The sequence below is a fragment of the Heteronotia binoei genome, chromosome 3, assembly GCF_032191835.1.
Source record: "Heteronotia binoei isolate CCM8104 ecotype False Entrance Well chromosome 3, APGP_CSIRO_Hbin_v1, whole genome shotgun sequence".
NCBI lineage: Eukaryota > Metazoa > Chordata > Lepidosauria > Squamata > Gekkonidae > Heteronotia > Heteronotia binoei.
Window position 1 is genome coordinate 76,193,632 of NC_083225.1, and position 23,788 is coordinate 76,217,419.

Consider the following 23,788-nt stretch of genomic DNA (forward strand, 5'->3'; position numbering starts at 1 on the left):
AGCAGTAATTATAGAATCAATATTGAAGGTACAACTTGAAAATACTACTTCAGGCAGTCCTAAATCTCAGACATGGGAGGTCACCTGTGCTTCATACTACGGAAAGTTGTTCAGCTGACTTGGGAGTGTGTCCAGGAAGCTACCTTCAGGCTTTTCAGTCCTGTGAGTTTGTACCAAACTCTGACCACTACAACCATGTTGTTTATGGATGAGGAGGCACTTACAGCTTTCACTATGGATGCTCCTACTCACCACATCTTTAGGTGGTGGCTGGAGATCTTCCAAGATTACAATTTATCTCCAGGCAACAGAGTTATGTTCCCCTGGAGAAAATGACCACCTTGGAAGGTGAACTCAATGGCATTATACCCTATTGAAGTCCTTACTCTTCCCAAGCGCTGCCCTCAGGCTCCACCCCCAAAAATCTCCTTGTATTTCCCAACCCAGAGCTGGCAACTCTATTCCATACCTTTCTTTCATGCCACATTGCTGATTGTTGTAGTTCAAAGATCATGGTAAGTGCTATTGTACTCAAAAAGCATGGTTGTTCTCAGCATCACTCACATATTATTCTAGATCTAGGACAGAACTACTGAAACTACTAGGCCTTACCGAAACTTGGTGGGATGACACTCACAACTGGAATATTAGGATTCAGGGGTACAACTTATTTAAAAGGGACAGGCAAATGAAAAAGGGCGGAGGCGTAGCAGTATATGTGGTATATATTTGTGAGCAAATATGTGAATCTGAGCATTGCAGCTCAGTTGAGAGTCTCTGGGTAAAAATAAAAGGAATAAGAAATAACAGTAATATTATTGTGGGGTTCTGCTATAGATCACCAAACCAGGCAGAGGACTTAGATGAGATACTCCTACAATGGATTGCAAAGTTCTCCAGAGAAGGAAGGGATACAGTGAACATGGGAGATTTCAATTACCTGGACATCTGTTGGAAGTCCAACTCTGCTAAAAATGAAAAGTCAACTAGATTCCTGACTTGTCTTGCTGACAACTTCCTTTTCCAAAAAGTGAAGAAGGAAACAAGGGGATCTGCTCTCTTGGATTTGATTCTAAACAACAAGGAAGAATTGATTGAAGAAGTGGAAATAGTGGGCACCCTGGGCAGTAGTGACCATGTGATTTTGGAATTTACAGTCTTAGGGAAGGGAAAAGCTATACATAGTCAGATTTATAAGCTGGACTTCAGAAAAGCAAACTTTGATAAACTTAGAACTATGCTGAGTAAAATCCCATGGTCAGAAATACTTATGGAGAAAGGGGTTCAGGAGGGGTGGGAGTTTCTTAAAAGCAAAATATTGAAAGCGCAATCACGGATGATTCCTATGAGAAGAAAAAAATGGAAAAAGCCTAAAGAAGCCGAGTTGGCTCCATAAACAGCTCTCGTTTAAACCAATTTTATTATACTGCAATATATTGTAATAATACTTATAAAAAATTAATACAAATACATTACATTTTTCTCCTCCCTCCCCCCCTTTTCATGACCCCCAATGGTGTATTTTAATTAAATTGCTAAAAATAAAGGGTAATTTTATCAGTTCAAGAATCTTCATTTAAAAAATTCTTAAAACAAGAAGAAAAAAGGAAAGAAAAAACCATGGCCGTTTTCCCACTGACCTTACCCCGGAGCGACGTCCTCTTCTCCGCACAGCGTCTGCGCGGATTTCCCACCAACTGCTGCGCATAACCAGGAGGAGCCGCGGCTTTTGCGTCACAGATGTAAACTGGTTTTTAGCGGTTTACATCTGCGACGCAAAAGCCGCGGCACTTCCTGGTTCTGCGCAGCAGTTGGTGGGAAATCCGCACAAACGCTGCGCGGTGAAGAGGGACATCGCTCCGGGGTAAGGTCAGTGGGAAAACGGCCCATATGTTATAATTATAATCTATCTTCATTATAATCCTTTAGTCCTTATCAAAAAAAAGTTGAACAAAAATATATGTTCATATAGTCTCACTTTTTGACTGTAGTCCATTTATTATTCCAATTGCTGCCAATTGTTTACCGGGTCCGTTACAAGGTGCTGGTCATTACCTATAAAGCTCTATATGGTAGAGGACCTGCCTACCTTAGGGACCGCCTCTCTCCATATGTTCCCCAGAGAGCACTACGATCAAGTTCAAAAAATCTCGAAATACCTGGGCCAAAAGAAACCAAACTAAAAACTACCAGAGAACAGGCATTCTCTACGAAGGCCCCCCAATGGTGGAATCAACTGCCGGAATAGGTGCGGGCCCTGCGGGATTTTAACCAATTCCGTAGGGCCTGCAAAATTGTCCTCTTCCAGCTAGCTTTTTAAGACGGAACCCCTGATAACATCAATAATCACCGTGCCATCTTATACACAATTTGTTTATATTATAATGTTATATTGTTTTATTGGTTTTACTGTTTAAATTATTAATTATATTATATATTGTTTTATTGTATCATGGTTTTACCATGTCTTGTTAGCCGCCCTGAGCCTGCATTGGCGGGGAGGGCGGGATATAAACAAAAGTTTATTATTATTATTATTATTATTATTATTATTATTATTATTATTATTATTATTATTCCTCTAAAGGTCAAAAATCGCCAGATATCCTTTAACTTTTCATTGTTTTTCAACATATTATTGAAATTTTCCCCACTCATTTTTAAACTTCTCTAGATCATATTCTTTTAAGATTCTTGTAAGCTTGTCCATTTCACTCCAATGCATAACTTTTAAAGTCCAGTCCCACTTTTCTGGTATTTTATCTTGCTTCCACATCTGCACATATAATGTCCGTGCAGCTGAAAGCATGTACCAAATTATCATTCTATCTTGTTTTGGAAATTTTTCCAGTTTACAATATGGTAGTACTGCTTTCTGCTGCATTTTTTTTATAGTGGAATCCACTGTATCAATTCTTGAGTCTTGGTCTTTCATCTTTTCTTATGCCTCCTGCACTTTCTTTAACACTGCTTGGGAGTCTTTCCTGAGATCCTCAACTTCTTTTTTGATTTCTTTCTTAACCGCCTCTGCACTGAATTCAATATCTTTTTTTTAATTCCTTCTTACTCTCTGTTATTGAATCTTTTATTACTTTTGCCAGTCTTGCCTCCGTAGCTTCTATTGCCTCCTGCCATTTAGACATTTTTGCTTCTTTAAGTGACCTAGCCCTCATACGAATCTGCTTTGTTCCTGATTTATGCACAGACATTACTGCCTGCCCATTGCTAAAATAGGCTCTGAAGTTGACGTCACCAAACCAATTACACAGTCTTATAGATTAGAGCATGCTCTTTTAGATGTCCAAAATCGCCATTCCCAGATATTCGAGATATTAATTTTTTAAAGTTTTATTTTCTTCAAAATGGCATGCACCGCTTTTCTGCCCCTTTTTAAACAAATTTTTTCCTTTTTCTCTTGGAGTGCTCCAAAATGAGTTCAAAGCATATAGTCCAATAGGTTTCACCTTTTAATGATGATATCTGCCAGCTCCACTATTTTTAAAGTCCCATTTTCTTTTTAAAAAAATTTAAACTTTTGACCTTCTTTTAATGGCCGCCGGTACTTCTCTATGATTTATGGTCCTAGAGAGGGCTAGGAGGCTTGCAGTTTTCCCTTCTCTTAATGGCTACTTCCTTCCTTTCTTGCCACGAAGTCTCATTTTCTATGGTTAAGAAGTCTCGCGATTTTTTTATGACACCATTTCCTGTGACATCCATCAAGTCAGCAGTTCTGTTTCAGAGGGGATTGTCTGGCTTGACCACAGGTATTCAAAACATAAGTTGTTTTCCCTCTTTTAACCTTGTTTCTCAAATTTCCTTAGTCCCAAATTTACCCCCTCCTTTATCTTCTTTACTTTAAGGTAACGTGTTTGGATCCAGACCTTTGTCTTTATTTCAAATAAGTCTTATTTTAGTCCCGGAGTGATAGGTAAAGATCTTTTACCTTTAAAGTCGCTATCCTTTTGAACACCGTTCTCTTCAAAGATAAATGTTAAACAGTTCCAAAGAAACTTTGAATCCTGGTGAATTTATGTCAATTTAATGACCCCAGAAGTCCTCTGTAGACATTGGAATGCAATCCTTCTCCAGGGACTCTTCAAAGCCAAAAAGGAACCCCACTGGAATTCCTCGTCAGCCAAAGTAAATCCCCTCAGAATTTAATATGCATGTCTTGGCCTTCTCCCTGCCTGGGAGAAGTAGGCAGCAGACATTAGGATCACCTTCTCTGCCCAGAACAGAGGCTCTGGTCTGCTCCTCTCCTGAGAAGCAGCTCAATCCTCCATGACCCAAACCCGGAAGCCCCATAAACAGCTCTCTGTAGACTTGAGAAATAAAAAAGACTCCTTTAGGAATTGGAAGGAGGGCCTTATAACCAAGGATGAATATAAACAAATCACCAGTGCTTGTTGAGAAAAAGTTAGGAAAGCTAAAGCTCAGTATGAACTTAGGCTGGCCAAAGATGCTAAAAACAACAAAAAAGGGATCTTTTCTTATGTTCAGAGTAAGAAAAAGAGCAAGGACATGGTAGGCCCATTGTGAGGGCAAGAAAGTGAAATTGTAACAGGTAATGAAGAGAGGGCAGAACTGCTCAATTCGTACTTTTTCTCAGTCTTCTCTTCTGAGGGAAACGGTGCTCAACATGGCAAAAACAGAACATATAAGGAGGGTATGAAGTTCCAACATAGGATCAGCATAGGGGTAGTACATGAACACCTAGTTTCTTTAAATGAAACTAAGTCCTCAGGGCCAGATGAATTGCATCCAAGGGTTCTAAAAGAGCTTGCAGATGTAATTTCTGACCTATTATTTTTGAGAATTCTTGGAGAACAGGAGACATGACGGAAGAGTGGAGGCGGGTGAATGTTGTCCCCATCTTCAAGAAGGCGGGAAAAGTCAATCTGGGTAACTACTGACCCATCAGCTTGATGTCTATACCTGGAGTTATAGAACAAATCATCAAACAGTCGTTCCTGGAACACTTGGAAAGAATGGATGTGATTACTAAGAGCCAGCATGGTTTTCTCAAGAACAAGTCGTGTCAGACTAACCTGATCTCTTTTTTTGAGAAAGTGACTACCTTGCTGGATCAGGGGAATGCTGTAGACGTCATTTATCTTGATTTCAGTAAGGCTTTTGATAAGGTTCCACATAATATCCTTGTTGACAAGTTGGTAAAATGTGGTTTGGATCCTGTTACCATTAGGTGGATCTGTAACTGGTTGACAGATCGCACCCAAAGAGTGCTTGTGAATAGTTCCTCATCCTCTTGGAGAGGAGTGACAAGTCGAGTGCCTCAAGGATCTGTCCTGGGACCTGTTTTCAACATCTTTATAAATGATTTGGATGAAGGAATAGAGGGAATGCTTATTAAATTTGCCAATGATACTAAATTGGGAGGGGTTGCAAATACAGAAACAGGATACAGAAGACAGAAACAGGATACAAGATGACCTTGACAGGCTGGAAAACTGGGCTAAAATCTATAAAATGAATTTTAACAGGGAGAAATGTAAAGTTGTGCATTTAGGTAGGAAAAATCCAATGCATGCTTATAGGATGGGGGAGACTTGCCTTAGCAGTAGTATGTGCAAAAAGGATCTAGGGGTCTTAGGGGATAATATGCTGAACATGAGTCAACAGTGTGATGTGGTAGCTAAAAAGGCAAATGCAATTTTGGGCTGTATCAACAGTAAAGTGTCCAGATCACGTGATGTGGTGGTATTGCTTTACTCTGCTCTGGTAAGACCTCACCTGGAGTATTGTGTTCAGTTTTGGGCACCACATTTTAAGAAGGATATAGACAAGCTGGAATGGGTCTATAAGAGGGTGACAAAGATGATGAGGGGTCTGTAGACCAAGTCCTATGAGAAAAGGTTGAAGGAGCTGGGGATGTTTAGCCTGGAGAGGAGGCGGCTGAGAGGTGATATGATCACCATCTTCAAGTACTTGAAGGGCTGTCATATAGAGGATGGTGTGGAATTGTTTTCTGTTGCCCCAGAAGGTAGGACCAGAACCAGTGGGTTGAAATTAAATCAAAAGAGTTTCCGGCTCAACATTAGGAAGAACTTCCTGACCGTTAGAGCGATTCTTCAGTGGAACAGGCTTCCTTGGGAGGTGGTGGGCTATTCTTCCTTGGAGGTTTTTAAACAGAGGCTAGATGGTCATCTGATAGCAATGAAGATCCTGTGAATTTAGGGGAAGGTGTTTGTGAGTTTCCTGCATTTTGCAGGGGGTTGGACTAGATGACCCTAGAGGTCCCTTCCAGCTCTGTGATTCTAAGATTCTAACTACCTTTTAACTTTAAAAGGACTTTTTAGCAATAAAACCAGCATTAATGCATACAAAAACTACATTTCATATTAAATCCATTAACCTGACCCCAGGTTAATGGATTTAATGTGAAATGTAGTTTTTGTATGCATTAATGCTGGTTTTATTGCTAAAAAGTCCTTTTTATTGCTGGTTTTATTGCTAAAAAGACCCCAGTGACTAAGAAAGTCTACAAACAGGAATCATGATTCTGTACATGTAATAGACATGCTATGAACTCCTCTAGAGACTGCATATCCAGTCAAGAGTCTTGTTCATCAACCTCTAAGTTCTTCTCAGAGCCACAGTCAGCATCTCAGTGTACCAAATCTACCACCACTTCTAAATGGAGTTTTTGACTCCCATATTACAAATCCATCACACTTTCCTGCCGTCAAGAAACTACATCAGTGGGAACCTGATGTAGGAATCATCTGAGACCACTGAGTAGACCAGGGGTAGGGAACGTTGGCTCTCCAGATATTTTTTGCCTACAACTCCCATCTCCCCCAGCCATTGGCCATGCTGGCTGGGACTGGTGAGAGTTGTAGGCAAAAAACATCTGGAGAGCCAACATTCCCTACCCCTGGAATAGACTATGCTATTGTATTTGCAGCTCTTCCAGCTATTGCTTTATTCAAAACCACCACGCCTACACCTATTCAACTGGAAGACGTGAACAAATTACAGAAGATTCCATACAGCTGATACTTCTGAAAGGTGCACAGGCCTTAGAATGGTATACAGCCGATTCTACAAGGTGCGAACAGTTTATCATTCTCAAGTTTCAGGATAGTTTCTCCATCCAGCATCCTACCTCTCCTATCCAAAGGGATATGTATTTCATGTAACTATAATCTCAGTGTAGAAAATCCCTTAATTTTATTTTCAGCCACAGCCCTTCTCAATACCAACTCATTCTGTTTGGTCTTTCAACAGCACCCAGAGACTTTACCAAACGCATGGCTGTGGTAACAGCAAGTTTTTGCAGAAAGGGAATTCCAATTTCCCCTCCATAACCAACTTGTTGTAAACAAGTATGTCTTATACCAACTCACTTTGTCTCCTTGGTCTCATCCTGTAGCTAGTAGGAGCAGATGAAAATTGTTGTGCAGTCCCTGCAGTGGACATATACCATCATATTTCTAGTCATAGCATTTCTGCAAAACCAGCCCAAGTCATAGCCTGCTTTCCCTTTTGGAAAGTGGTATATATGTGAAGGCCATTCCATAAATCAGACTTAGTCTGCTTCAGAATAACCAATGTTCATCAGCATCCTGTCACTCTTCACAGTTTTCATGTTCCTTTGCACAGTCTATCCCACCCTGAAAACAAATCAGTTCAAACCACAGATGATGGTTTGTCAGAAGTATATTGCATCAACAAGCAAGAGGTGGACAACAATATATCCTGCCACAAATTTTGTTAGTCTTTAAGGCACTACTGTTGCGCTTTTCTATTACTACAGACATACTAACACAGCTACCCATCTTAATCATGTATCCTTGCCTACCAACTATGGAACTGATGCATAAAGTAGTCTCTCTCACACAGCAGTTCACTTACCAAACAATCAGAATGTATTGGCCAACTCTGCGAGTAGACAGAGTAATATGAGTCATGATTAGTCAGTAGATGATTATTCCAAACCATATTTTCCAAGTTATCTTTCCCTTTCTGTTCTAGAGGGGAGCAAAGATCAAGATTTCAAAAGGGATGCATTTGCCAGGTTGTCTGCTGTACATCTTTCCTCCTGTGTCCCTCATCCTTAAAGTGCTACACAAAATTCAGATGGATAGGACAAACAGCATTCTCAGCACACCTTGCTGACCCTGACAGCCATGATTTGCCATGCTTCTTCACATTGCCAAGAAGCATTTTATATACCTCCTTCAGTCCAGGACCTTGCTAACCCAAGATGAAAGCAAAATTCTCCACCAGGAAAACATACATAAGCTGTACCTTGCTGCATGGAGAGAAACATGTACTTTTGAATGCCAAGAAAACATCAACAAGGTGGTGCTACACATCCCAAGTGGAAGCTTTTCTTAACCTTTATGCTGAGGCATGGAATTGGTATATACGTTATCAGCACCACTTATTATTGATTATGTACCCCATCTTCATCCCTGTTATTGCTTAAATGTTGGTTTTGGATACAGATAGCTTTTCCACTGGCAAAAAGGAAAGAGGAGATCTCCTTGGACTATCCAAAAAGGCTATGGTGCTTATCTGTAACAGTTGTTCTTCAAGTGGTCATCTGTGCAATCACATGAGCTGCCATAACAGCTTTCTATATTTTTACCTTATATATTGACTAAGGAAGGAGTGAATGGGAGGTGCTGGCATGTGTAGTGCACCTTCACTGGCCAGGGTATTAGGTTAGTACCAAAAACTTCTTGGCTCTGGAAGTTCTAATCACATTGTATATGCTGAATCCCAATAGTGTGACTGTGCAGATGACAAAGAACCCCAATTACAGGTAAGAAACCTGTTTTTCTGTTAATCAGATAAATCCAAGTTTAGAGTTATGAGGGGAGAATCTTTCTATATAAGGAGTATTTGGAAACATAATTCTGATTGGGAAATGAGCCTAAACCTTGACTTGAGATCTTGATTCCTGATACTGTGACTACAGCATGAGATTCTGGGTAGATCTTAGATATCATTATCCATATTAGCACTATTTACCTCATCACAGGTATTAGCAGGTACCAAGCAGGGCTTTTTTGTAGCAGGAACTCCTTTGCATATTTGGCCACACACCCCTGATGTAGCCAATCCTCCAAGAGCTTACAGGGCCAACAGTAAGCTCCAGGAGGATTGGCTGTATCAGGGCTGTGTGACCTAATATGCAAAGGAGTTCCTGCTACAAAAAAAGCCCTGGTACCAAGCATTGGTTATCATGATGATAATTGTGACTGATACTCATCCTTTTCATCACATCCATGATCTCTGTCAGACCTTCAAAACCTACCACATTGGAAGTATATTTGGTGCAATCCACCAACAGAGCTGTCCATATCAGAATCAAGGCCTCAGGGCTTGCCATAAGACTAGTGCTTCCATAACCTTTCCACCAATATCAGTGCAGGTGGAACCTCCCCTGAACAGAAGGAAGTTGCTCCCTAACTTCCAGCTCTGGTGCCTAGTACAATGGCCATACTGTCAGTACCTGCCCCTCACATAATATCTTTGGTCCTGGCTACCACACTATCATGAGTTCCAAGTACCATGTTAAACTGGTCTTGAAATCATTCTTCCATCTTTTTTGAAGTAGGAACAAGACATAATCAGATCCTGATTTCTCTGAAAAGGTTTAAAAGTCATCCTCAACTCCAGGTGTATCAAATCAGAACCCAACTTTGACATCAGAAGAGCTTTGGTTATATTCTGAACAACTCAGAACGGCAGTGTCTTAGGGGTTTTACAGTAAACAAAAATTCACTAATAATACATAGAATACACACCAAACAAATTCACTAATAATACATAGAATACATGCAAAAAAATTTAGGAGGCATGTGTGTGGTCGATGGATTGGTTGATTTTAATTGATTTATATTCCGCTCCCTTCCTGTGAGCAGGCTCAAGCGGAGAACAAAGATCAACATTAGTGTGCAAAAAAGGCTAGTGTTAAAAAGTAGAAATATTGTCCAAATGAAAAAATATATAAATGGAATACAGATAGTAGAAACTAAGTGCAAGTCTATAGTAGGGCAGCAAAGAAGAAATTTAAGCAGCAAATTGCTATAAATATAAAATGTAATAATTATGAAAATCAGGAAGCTTATCCAAGAAGCATTATGGCTATTAGATCACAAAGGTTTAAAAAGAGTGTTCAAGGAAGACAAGGAAATTGCAGAGAAATGAAATGAATTCTTTGTATATGTCTTCACTACAGAAGAGGTTAGAAGAATATGTGAACCATTTCGTTAGGTAATACTTTGGACAAATTGGGTCAACTAAAGGTGATAAAAGAAAAGACTTTATAAGAACATCTGACAAATTCAACACTAACAAATCCTGAGGACTAGATGATTGCCTGTGTGTTCTTTACAAATATAGATTAAAACTGCAAAACTATTAATGAAATCACTCCCTCTGTAAACTGGATGTGCTCTGTGCAGTCATTTCAGCAGCTCAAAAGAAGAAGAAAGGAGAGCCATGTAAGGAAAAAAGTCGCTACTGATGATAGAGGCCTCCTTCCTGAATAGAGGAGTATTGAAATGGACTTCCTACTTCTTCTTCCCTTAAACAGAAATTTAGCCAAGGACTATGTGCACTGTTGTCATGTTCCCAGAGAATATGCTCTATTCCAAGACATAGTCATTCCCCTCTATTCCAAGGCATAGTCATTTATTTTATCTAGTAATTTTGCCATGTCCTGTTTATACAATTTCCCTGTTGGATAGTTGAGATATTACCACACTCCAAAGCCTCCACTCCACTACCAAAGGAAAATTAGTTGATAATATCAGTAACTCTCTGGTAAGTAGATGAATGTGTGTAAGAGCGGCTTTCCTTTTTTGAAGATGGAAAATTCTAAGAAGGAAGAATGGTTGAAATGAGGGAAATTAACAGACATTTTGTGTCTCTTCAGTGATATACTGAGACTGGAACTACATGGTTGGGTGAGACTAAAGATAGCTAACCTGTAAAGAGTAACAAGTAGGAGAGCAGGTTGTTTCTGCCTGCCTTTTACTCTTGCTTTGGAAGGCAGCCAAGGATTGCAGATGAAGAGGAGGGTTAAGATCACACCTCTCCCACCTGCTGCTTTTCTGCCACTGCCACTTTGTACACTATGGCTGCGATCACATACACTAAATAATGCACTTTCAATGCCCTATTTAGTGTGTATGATCGCAGCCTATATATAGAAAAATGAAAGGCTCCAGTTTTTAGAGGAAAAGGTCTGTGGCTGGAGGGTACTGACCATCTATAATTTAATCTCCCCACAAGTCTGTTCTTCCTCTTCCTTTTCTTATCATCTGAACTCTGATACCAGAAACAAACCCCACGGGAAGAAAAGTGCTTGGTAATGGTTAAGTTACCCTCACTTCATCTATGTCATCTCTTTACTCTAAAAAATATACTCAACCCATCTTCCACTTTATGAATGATTGGGATGGATCCAGTGGCCCTCCAGCATGACCAGGGTGCTGTTTACTTAGGTTCTTCAAACAGAAAATTAAATAGTATTAGTACACTGTTTAGTAATGCAAGTTAGTGACACTAGGAAAGGGTGTTCTAGATGCAGATTATGTTTCTATTTCTGAATCAGCAAAACAAGCCAGCTCTGCACTTTAGATGTTACCCATTCTCGTATGCTAACTAGTTGGCCTACAGCATCAGCAGCTGAATTGAATAAATACAATGAACCTAATGAAAGATTTTCATTTTCACCATGGTTAATAAGGCTGGAGTCCACTTGACCCAATTAATTCCATTTTGAGAGAGTTCATGCACAGGTATTTTTTTGGGGGGGGGGGCGGATTCTGAGTACTGCTACTGTCCGTGAATCCGGTTCCTGGTAGCCCAAACACCAGATAATTGCTGCCTGCCATTTTATGTCACATAACCAAGTGTGCACATCCATATTAGGTTTTTTTCCTCTTCATGAATGTAAGCAGGAAAGAGTTGGACTCTGGTACCATATTTTTAAAGGATAAAACAGACATCTCTAATGGAATATGCCTTCAATTTCCCCTCACTAGATTATAAGCACATAAGCACCATAAGCCTTTGATGCAGGTGCCAACAAAAAAACTGAATGGAACAGGAAGACCATATGAATAAAGAAGAGTAGGAGGAATCGAGACCAAGAGAGTTTGCAATTGCAGTTGTGAAGGTGGCAATAAAGATAATATTTAAAGATAATATAACCACATGTGTTGGTAATTTGAATTTAATTTAGATATGCCTTTTCAGTAATTGTTTTTTTCTAGAAAAATGTTTGTTTGGTAGACAAGCTACCTATATTAACCTTTCTTCCAGTTTTATTAAACACATAATCTTCAGTGTAATTCCTAAATTTTAGTCTATTGTTTATGTGATAATAATTGGTTAGATATGAACTCTCATTAATAAAAAGAGTTTGTGGAAGTTGATATTTTCCCCTTCCCTCCAGTATTCCCTTAACTTCCAAAAAAACTGCTGCTGAGGGACTTGCAGCACATGCAATTTTGCCTGTGTCCCCCCTCCCCTCCAGTATCTGTACCCAACTGTTCTGAAAGGAGGATCCCTGATGCCTTAGCAGTTGTGTTCTAGGAGGCTTGGGGGCTACTGGGTGAAGAGGAATGCAGGAAAAATCTGTTTCTGCAAACTCTGTTCATTGATGCAACCTCTAATAAATACATAAGAAAAACTGAACTAGCCATCATCCACAACAGTTTAGCACTTATTGATATAAGATAGTTGAAACGGGGGGGGGGGGGGGGGAGTGCCTTAACCCTTCCAAGCAGTGGGGGGGGGGGTTTGACCCTGGAGTCATGGGGAAAAATCAGTTTACCCATTTAAAGCTTTCTACTGGACTTTAATCTAGGTCTTTTGCGGCAGACCATCACAATTACTCTACTGAAATTATTTTGAATGGTTAGGTAGTCCCCCGGGGTGTCGTCACATCACGACATTTTCATGGCAGACTTTTTATGGGATGGTTTGCCATTGCCTTCCCCAGTCATCTACACGTTCTCTCCAGCACATTCTCCCTGGGGGTACTCATTTTACTGACCTTGGAAGAATGGAAGGCTGAGTCAACCTTGAGCTGGCTATCTGAACCCAGCTTTTTATTATGTAGCATAGTCTTATCCTTCAAAGTGTCTGCATTAAAATTAAGAGTGGGTAGTTTTGCATGAAACATTGAAATGATAATCTGACAAATGGGGATAGGAACATAAAGTCTACTACATGGAAATGTATGTTCTATCCATAATTCTTTAACACATCACACACCTATTGCAAGATATTTGATAGTTCCTCTATCCACACCCACATATGCTTCATGAGGGAAAGAACTGCCACTGCCAGTTTTGCATCTTATACAAAGCCACTTCAGATCTGTATTTATAATGGGTTGTGAATCACTTTACCTAAACCTCCTGCAGCTCTGTGACATAACAGGCTCTATTATGTACATTGGCTGTTGAGTTTACAGTGGTCTGTTGCATGTCCTTTTCTGAGCACACAATGAGCTATGGACATATATGCTGACTAGATCAAATTAAATTAGATCTAATGTTGCATGTTTATAATATCCCAGATATTCTGCAGCAGTTGAGAAAAGAGAATGTTTGCTTGCATAGAGACTTCAATTGTGTGATATTTGTCTATTTCCGTTATTTAATATCTCTATGTAATAGCTGTTGATTAGGAACAATTTTTTTAATTATTTTCCCATTTTCTAGAATGAGTAGCACTTCTATATAATGAACATTATTTTGTGCTTTCATAATTGGAAATACCATATACAGAACCAATATGGATAAGATTGTGTACTGCCTACTGGTAGCACACTACACTTAAGGCCTAGGCCTTCACTGCTGAAAGCAAGTTTTGTGAAGAAAATTGCCTTTGTTGATAACACTTAACTTTAAATATGTTCCCTGTTTTGCTTCTTAAGGAAAATAAAGTGTCACAGCCCATTTTGGTTTTGGTTATGCTCATTTTTGTCCAAAAAAGAGTTTTAGATGCTTTTGATATGCAGTGCCTTTGTATACTGAAGTAAATATATTTTAAATATGAGTAGATTTTCTTTAAAAATTGCAATAAAATCATTGTAATTCATAGAACATGCTGTAATACAGAGATACATATAAAATACAATCTGTGTATTTGATTGCAGGTAACAGAGTTAAATGTGCCAGCAATTTCAAGCACAGTTTGATATTTCCAATAATGAAATATAATGCAAAAAATTAAATAACCAATATCAATGGTTTCTAAACGGTTTTGATATTTCTTTTTGTCCTTTTCCATGAAGAGTAATTTATTTCCCTTTTTAAAGTGTGGGCAGAGTGATTACTAGCGCACAGTAATGTAATTGTGTTGCATTGATAAAATAAAAATTGTCCTTTATCTGTGTCCTGATAATGTTCAATTTACAGGCTGGCTTCTCTGCCACCTCTTCACTGCTTTGAGTATTCCAGTTCTCCTCCCTTCCTGCTCTGAGAGCGCACAGAACTGTTTGAAATCCACTGGTACAATTGTCAAATCAATTATTCATTCTCTGCAATTATACTCGCACAAAGAACATTTTGCTGGTCTGAATGATGATTAAATTAACAGCTATTCCAGCTGCCTGATAACATCTAATAGAATATTCATAAGCCCAAAATGGAATGAATTATCTCCATTAACTTCATCATGTTCACTTAATTACATGCTTGTTATTGTATTTACACCTTGTTAGATACCGCTGAAGCTGATCCAGTGGCTGGCCAGGAATTGGAAGCGTCTGTCATGGGGCAGTTGGAGCGCATTTTGTAGGAAATGCTATTTATTTTAAATGCTCCACCTGCTGGGAGCCAAGGTTAGTCAGCAGCACTGAGATGAATTGGGAAACGGGGTGTAAAAAGAAATAATGTGCTTCTGACAGGCTCCGTGGCTTTTAAGTTGCTCTCATTCAGCCACTTCACAAAAAATTATTTTATTCCATCTTTCAGTGATGATGACATGATTGCTTTTGGGTAATCATTTACCATTCTGATTTTATTTTTTGAAGTAAATTGTCTGAAGTAATAGGTTCTTGGAATTACAGCATGTCTTGATTTTTTTCCCCTTAGAACTTTATTTAAGCTTGTCTTCCAGCATTTAACCCGAGTCCCCTCTTTCGTTTGATCTTCTAACTTTATTTATACAACAGTGCTTAATGATCCTGCACAACGGTTTTGCCCCCACATACACGAAAAATAAATAAAATAAATTCTGTCCAGTATAGTTGACAGTATTTTTATATCCTCACCAAGGGGGCATGTGCAATTTCTTCAGAGGTATAAATACAAAACACCTTTGCAGTCAAACCCCTGATACAATCATTTCATCCCATTGAAATAAATTTATCACTTTCAGGCTAACTTGGTTCTCATGAAACATGGTAAAGGCACTGCTCTCACCTTCTGATACTACCTTACAGTATTCCTCTTACATGCTCTTTATTCTTTTACAAGTGGCCAGCTTCTCGGCCAGGTCTCCATATTCCCATCTGCAATAACTCCTTTGCCTAGCACTACCTATAGCAGAGAAAAATGGCTCCCTGTGTGGATTTGAATCTGAACTAGACCTATAGTGAGTGGAATCATAATCACACTTCTAAATATTTGTTAGTTCACTGTAATAAAGTACTCAGTCCCTATTTTTTATTCAGTTTAGAAGCTATATTTTTGTAGCAGCAAAAAAGTGATGGTAATTATTTTTAAGCAAAAGGAATTTTGTTTGCAGGATAATGGTTGTTGTCTTCAGCAGCCAGTGGTGATAGTGTCAGTGGTCTTTGTTTGAAGGGTTTTGTTTTTGTTGCTTTGGTAAGAGGTAATTTTCATATGTTAAGCACTTTCTATTGTCAAAAATACTACAAAACAGTACAGAAGAATTAGAAATTTGGATGCTTATTGTATGCTGGATACTTTCCAATCACAAAAATGAAAAAAAATTACCTAGAAAAACATATCAACAAAAGTTGGTTAATAATGGAGGATAGAGAGGATTCTGAGTGCATTTTGTGAAGGTTATAATGATATTAAATGCATCATGTGTATTTAGTTAACTCATTTCTGTACTGTATCTTAAAACTGGGTGCAACCTTTATTTGGCCAGTGTCTATAAATTGGTAGTCTGGCAGAGATTTTACATGTTAGAATACTGTTTATGTTAATCAAATAGATTGACATTACTTTTGCTACCTCATCTCTTTGTATTGCCGCTAGTTGTGTTTTCCTTTGTATTGACATAGTAGAAAAGGCAAAGGTAAGGTTAACACAATGGATAAGGGTGCAGTGTTATTATAAAGTGGAGAACCCATGTAATTAAAAAGACTTGCCTTAACTGATTTCATAATTGACAGAATATTTATTTAACTTGCTGTAAATTGACACACCTCTAGACAGAGACAATTATGACTGACTATATAACATCTGACAGAACCAATTATGACTGACTGTTGTTTGCTACCTTTGCTTAGAAATAAATGAAACAGATATTTAGAACAGAGACTGCTGCCTGTGTGCCTATGCTTGCTATAATTAAAATACAATAACCAGTAGGTAAAGTAAAAAAAATCAGTTCCTAATGGTTTCTAATTTAGCATATTCTTTAAGTCTTCAAATAAAACTGTTAGCAAGAGAACTGAATATGAAAGATACACTGAATTTTTAAGGCACAAGTATAATAGGATATTCTGTGTGTTTGTGTTGTCAAGGTGTTGCTTTGAAGGTCCACTTATTGCACTATATTGTTGCACATAGTGTGTGCATGGACATATATATGCAAGTTAGACATGGATATAACCCAGGTTAGTTGACATGGTAAATTAGTCTGCTGTTTAATAATATGAAAGCCCTGTTTTACACTAAGTAGATATAAGCTATAGAAATCTTCCATTCAAGCAAAATAAAAAAAAACCTGTTTCTGGTTTCAAGTTATCTGTGTACAATTTTTATAAAAGAAAAGACAGCCCCTAAAGCAAATAGTGAATACAAGCACAATACAGGTTCCATCCTACTTTCATTTATCAAAATAACCTAATTTGTTTCTGGAGCCAGTTACAAAAAAGATCTTTGTTAAGCTTAAGATGTAAAGATGAAGAAACTTTTAGGGTGAGAAATTTGCACCAGAGAACTTAATAGCCATGTTCAGGGTAGAGGGAGAAATACTCTCCCCTGCTTATTATTGTGTAATTGTGATTTTTCAGTAGCTGTTTCTTTTGTAGATCTGTTGCTATCTGGATTTCTTTCCAGTTTATATTTAAAAACTGGTCATATTTCAGATATATGTTAAAATTATAATTTAATAGTACTGTAAAATTTTATGAAATAAAGCTATGCTTGTAGTTGGTATAAAACTGTATTGCATACATATATTTAACTGTTCCATAAGTTATTTCTATAATTATAACTTTGTTCTTAGAAAAGATTAACTGTTTTATTAAAGTTTCATTTAAGGAAGAAGTGAGCTTTTATATGCATCTCTAAGTTGGATGGTATGGTAACCTGAAAGTATTGACTGGCTGTGTGATATACAGCGGTCACAATTGTCTTTTACTAAGAAGAGCACAGAGTGATGCTGGTTGTCATTCTTACTCTGCTGTGTGGCAGCGCAAATAGTCCCCTTTCTAACCAACCTGGTGGGAAAAGTCAATATCCCATCAGCAGAGGAGGTAAACACATCAGGAGCTATGTCCTCTCTCATCTTCCCGGCTCTATATTACTACAGTTCTTTAAATCTATTCTCCCCAGTCATCAGATGCAGTTCTGTCATTCAAATGCATAGTATTTCTATTCTGCAGATAGGGCTTCAGTGTGAATTAAGTAGTGTGTATCTCATTGTCACTTTATACTTAAGATTAGAAATCCCTTTGTTAATTTAACATTACATCTGAATTCTAGCTAGTCTGTTATTTCCATATTCTATTATTTGAATTCTTCCTTTGATCATATCTGTTGTTAATTTGAAATTGTAGCAATATGGTGAGGGGGTTAGGCAATGCTTATGTTAGAGGGGTCACTGTGAACATGCTAACCTGGACCAAAGCTTTCCGCTCCCCTCTCGTGACAGCAGCCTTTCCTGCCCCCAGCTGCCCACCAAATTTGAAGAAGCTCAAAAGCAGCATCCCATGAAGCTAAAGAGACTGTCAGTGAAAAGGAATTTTTGGCATGAAGCGCTTTGCAGAGGTCATTCTGGATCCCATCCATTGCTTAATTACCTCCCATTGATCTTGTATACATTCTTAATATTTAAGCACAATGGACAGAATGTGGGGGAACTACTATAATGATGCATTTTGAGTAGTGCATTTCTGTGTGTATTCTTACTGATTATTAAGCACCTAAGAAAAAGCTAGATGCTGTACAAATACAAAAAATATGTCTTTCCCCATGGGCTTACAATCTTAGTAAGACAATGCATAAAAGAGGGAGAGGAGTACAGGAAAATGTACAGGAGATTGTGGCAAGACAATCCACAAAGCTAATACAAGAAAATCTGGTAAACAAAATCAAACTAAACTAAACGGGCTTTTTGAGATTCTTTTTAAAGGGAGATAAATTTAGAATGGATCCTGAATTGCCATGAATTCCACATGTAGGAGGCAGTGAACAGGAGGAATAAACTAAGACAAGAAATAAGAATGAATGTGTATGCTTTGTATTACATTTTTTCTTTAAATGTAATTAATAAAAATTGAATACATGAGAACAGATTAATGAACAAAAAAACCTGATAAATATGATCAGAAAGTATAAAAAACCAAATAAAAGGCTTAAAAATGAGGAAGAGAATAATCCAAAAAGCAGCACAATAATCCAAGACAGGCAAAAGATAGAGTCCCTCTAGCATTATTATATCAGCAAAAAAAATCAAGTTTTAGTAATATTCAAATTGGGAAAAAAACAAGTTCCCCCAACAAGAGAAGAGCGAGATCAAACTATATCCAATTTCTTACATAAGGATAAGGAAAAAAGTCCCAATTAAAACTTAGAGACCAAGAGCAAAATAAGAAACTGGTTTAATAAATGGTTTACGGTAAGTAAGATGATAAGCTGGAAGAAATTACAAGAAGACAAACACAAAATTAGGAGAAATATTTGGTACTGAAAAATAAACATGAAAACCAGCTATGTAAAAATGGCAGTAACATAAATGTACAAAAGAACAAGATGAGGAAATAATTACATTAATAAGCAGGAAAAGATCTAAAACAGAAGTATGCTTGACTGAATAGATGCCATAATGGCACCTAGAAAATAACACCTAAGTTAGGCATGTTTTTTAGTAGTGTAGAAAAAGAAATGAAGGAAGTTCCACAGTTTGGAGTCTAAACGTACATTAGATCAGTAGAAGCTTTCAAGATAGAATGCTTCCATCTGCACAATGGTACATAAGGTAGATGTTTGCTAACAAAGTTGAGGGCTTTCCCCCTTTGTATTACATTAGATGCACCTGAGTTTTGAAACTGAGTCCTTTAAAAGTCCTGGTACAAAAGTAACTGGAGCTTGTAGGCCCTCAGACTCTTATGTCTACTGATCTGTATTACTAGAACATTCATGGTGAAGGACTGGTGTTCATTGCTGTGTTTGTTTTGTAGAATCACAAGAGTTGGAAGGGACCTCCAGGGTCATCTAGCCCAATCCCCTGCACAATGCAGGAAATTCACAACTACCTCCCCTGACACCTCGACCCGGCTCCATGCCCAGAAGATGGCACAAACCGTCAGAATCTCTGGCCAAACTAGCCTGAAGAAAATTGCTTCCTTCCTCCAAAGTGGCAATTGGCATTTCCCAAGGCATGAAAAAGAGCCACAAAAATTAAGCATTGATACACCCTTCCTGCCCTCCCTCTCATGATTTGCCTAGGTTCACAGAATCAGCAGTGCTGTCAGATGACCATCTAGCTTATGTTTAAAACCTTCAAAGAAGGAGAGCCCACCACTTTCCTCTGTGTGTGTGTTAATTTCTGCTACATTTATTTTCTTAAACTACCTAAATTAGAAAACAAGGCCTGGGGGATTAAATATGGAACATGCTACCATTGTCATTGAGTTTTTGCAGTCTTTAAAACATATGTACAGTATAGGGTATTTTGTTTCCTGCAAATATTTCTTCCACAGCATTTAGAAATGCATATATTGATATGCATGGAATAATTAATATTTTCTGAATAGGCCCTATCATTTAAAATGACAGACTATTCCTTCTTAAACTGAAGGGGAATTAAACAGCAGAGTGCAATTCTTAATAGATAAAACTTTTCTGCACCACTTCTGTATTCATTATGGCGGGTATTTAAAGCAAATTATCAAATGTCTATATAGAGGTATAAGGGTATCTTCTGCTTCCATCAAAATATGTTCAACAGTTCTATCAAAGGAAAGGTACTAGAAAATAGGATTTTTCTTTCTAAATAAAGCTCCTTAAAACAGCAGCTGCTACTTGTTGGTTTTGATGCTGTAGCAGAACTCATTCCCTTGTTTCTGTGCCTTCCTGTCTATCCTCCCCCCACAGCCCCCCAATTTATTCAGCATTAATGTACAAACAGCTCTCCTGACACTCACTGACAGAAGGTGCTGCACCAGTTCAGTTGGGGCATGACAGGTGGGTTGACTAATTCCTTGATGAGCTGGATTCAGTCTCTCTTTGTAAGTAACAAGTTTGACACTTACCTAAACATGCTGACCAAAGTCACTCTTTAAAAAGGTAGGTGGAAGAATAGACTTGGCAAAAGATGCCTGAATGGTACTCCAACAAATATAGATTTTGAGAGTCAGCAGACCAACACCATAGCTTGTTTTTAAAATATGATAGATTTCAGATACCAAATGCAAAGGTGCTTTTCTTTTTTCTGATTTTTATATTTCTTTTTCTTTCCAACAGAGCATGTGAAGAACAAGAAACAGTCAAATTTCAAGGACATGGAGATGAATTACAAAAAACTGAAGAGTACAGTAGACAAGTGGTTGTCCATGAGCAGCTACTCTGAAGTGAATCTCTGCAAACTCTTTCAGACATTCAGTGCAGTAAAAACAGTGGGAGATCTCAGTAGTTAAATACTAAGTTTAGGTAGAATGGGGACAAGATGCCTTTGTGGACTCCTTTCTGAGAAAACGTTTTCAGCTCTTTTTAAGTTTTCCATTTACTATTTCACACAATGTTGTACGCTGTTTAACAAGAACATGCATTCTTTTATTTAAATAAGAATTTAATTATGAAAACTATAAAACAAAAACAATGCTGTAAGCCAACATATACTAGGCACTATAAAGTATGCGTTTGCACGTACATGTCTGTGTGCACACACACACACACATACAGTATATTCAGACCATAGTACATTGAAACCTAGGAGGGAATAAAGAGGTGGAGAAAGAGCTCCTTTAATTGAATAATTCCCAGTGAGAGTTGCTGGAATGTAAGTGATCCTAGACTTTGCTCCAGGGTATTTAGTAGAGGTGCTCTCAGGAAAAGAGGTTAGTGGAGGTCTCAGTAGGAGCACTAATGTTTTCTCTTTTCACAGTTTATCTGCTTTGTGATCATAAACACACAAGTTAAAGACAATACTGAACTTAAATGCTTTCTGATGCCTACATTTATTCTGATGTGGTTTCTCTTTCTAAAAATTGTTCATAAATTGTTTTTTTCATCAACTTTTATTCATCCAGACTGTATTGCATTGTAAAGATACGGAGAAACCACATGGAAATTAATCCTGAAGTACCAATTGACTTCTGTATAGGGCAAATAGACAAGGTAGTATGCTGAAAATTTTCCAGGCTACACATAAATTTCTAAATGTTATATTTTGGTTCTTTGAAATTCAACAAAATAAACAATGGGATGAAAGAAAAAAATTAGACACAGTTTGACCAAGAAATATAAGTAATTGAAAATACTGTGGTAAGCAATTAAAGCTATGAAGAAGTTTTCAGAGACTTTGTCTCTGTTTATTGCCAATAAAATGGTGAATGGAAATGGCAAAAGTCAAACTGTGATATGGGTAGCTTTTGACATGGTAGGAGGAAAAATAATCTTTATAAGTATTTTTAAAAATTTGTTAACATCATTTACTGGTAAATATAAAAGCATTTTAAATGTGCATGTAAGGTTAATGTCACTATTAATGGTAACATAATAAAATTTTCCAGTGTAAGCTGTTTACTTGTGGGGGAACAATATCTTCGAATTACATAAATAACCTAAACAAGTTCATTCAGTTGTATTTATGCATTCTAGAATATATAGACACTTGAAAAATATCTCACTCCAACAGCACCTCAAAATTCATAGGATACTTTCCCAACAAATAACTCAAACCAGGGAATTTCAGCCCACATAATGTAATACGTCCCAGGTATGAGAATAGTCTAAAACAAGACATTATTAACTCTCCCTTGAAAGTTGGGCGCGAAGTTTGCCATAACAGCAGCCAGAACTCAAGCACAGAGCAAGCCAAAGAACAGACTGCACTGAATGCAGTGGGAGTTCCAAACTAGTCTTGGCTTGAGGGTGAGAGAATTTTCAGTGGCAGCCAGGAATATATTAGTACTTAGAGAATGGTAACGTTTATGTATTGCAATACTTCTACAACAGAAAAATCTGAAATTTGATATATGTGTATGTCACTTTCCAACAAACACTTGAAAACAATAGAACTATGTTAGAGTCCAGTGGCACCTTTAAGACTAACAAAGTTTTATTCAAGCTATGAACTTTCATGTGCATGCTCTCACCCTGAATAAAGCTTCATTGGTCTTAAAGGTGCCACTGGATTCTGACTTTATTCTATTGTTTCAGACCAACATGGCTGTCCACCTTGATCTAAGTTGAAAACAAGATATTTTCCTCTGTCACCACGTAACACATAGCATGCCTTGAGGTGGCAATAAAAAGGGGGATGGATTCCCATTGAGCAGATGCTCAATTCACTTCTGCTCCAATCCTTATTTTCCAGTGCAAGATTATTTACTTGGAAACTGTGTTCATATTTGGTATCAAATGGATATCACATGCATCTGATATTGTTACCTCCATCTAGCCTGCCATATGCAGAGAACTCCCAAGCCTACAAGAATTTCTGCTTTTACTTCACACAAAGAGGTACATGTGAAAACCTGCCTTCTGTTGAAACCTATATTCCCAGGAGATTCTTTGTATATTATCATAGGGTCCTCAGTGCTAAGGGTTGGATGAGATTGGTGGATGGTCAAAATGCCTTTTTTAAGTGTATCATTCTTCTAGTTAAATTGTACAGTCACGTGGACTGTTACTTCAATTTTTTCTTAGAAGCAGTACTGTTACATAATCAAGGGAGTGTTGTCATTCATAATAATGTTAAGTAAAACAATTTAAAAGTATCACTGTATCCCATATCTTATTCAGCCTATTTGGTCTATTTGCAAAATATCAATATTTTTCATACATCAGTCCATGAAGACTGCCATTTCACAAACTTTCCCATATCACAAAGGAGAAAACTGGGAAAAGTGATCAGCTTTAAACAGGGTTTCTCCCCCCCCCCCCCCACCAAAACAAACATAAACTTGGAAATAGAATGAGTGAATATGTCAATGATATTTTACAATGATATTTTAATTCCTTGGGAAGAAAATTTAGTTCTGACTGAAAGGAAACTAGCATAATAGTATATGCTTATTTAAACTCCTGTCTACTATAGTATATACAATGGTATTTCCAAGTTAAAGCTATGTCTAGTGTTTAAGGTGATGGGATGAAAGCTTAATTTATCAGAAACCTAACCCAACCAGCCTACTGATTGT

The 23,788-nt window shown here is 37.8% G+C and overlaps 1 protein-coding gene across 1 annotated transcript in view; it reads left to right on the top strand.

Moving 5' to 3' along the window:
* POLA1 (DNA polymerase alpha 1, catalytic subunit) overlaps nt 1–22,165 on the top strand; it is a 492,305-nt gene extending 470,140 nt beyond the window's left edge. Inside the window, exon 37 of the mRNA XM_060234091.1 lies at nt 20,889–22,165. Coding sequence (XP_060090074.1) covers nt 20,889–21,061 — 173 coding nt within the window. The 3' untranslated portion in view covers nt 21,062–22,165. The remainder of the gene's footprint in view (nt 1–20,888) is intronic.
* Nucleotides 22,166–23,788: the final 1,623 nt, after the last annotated feature.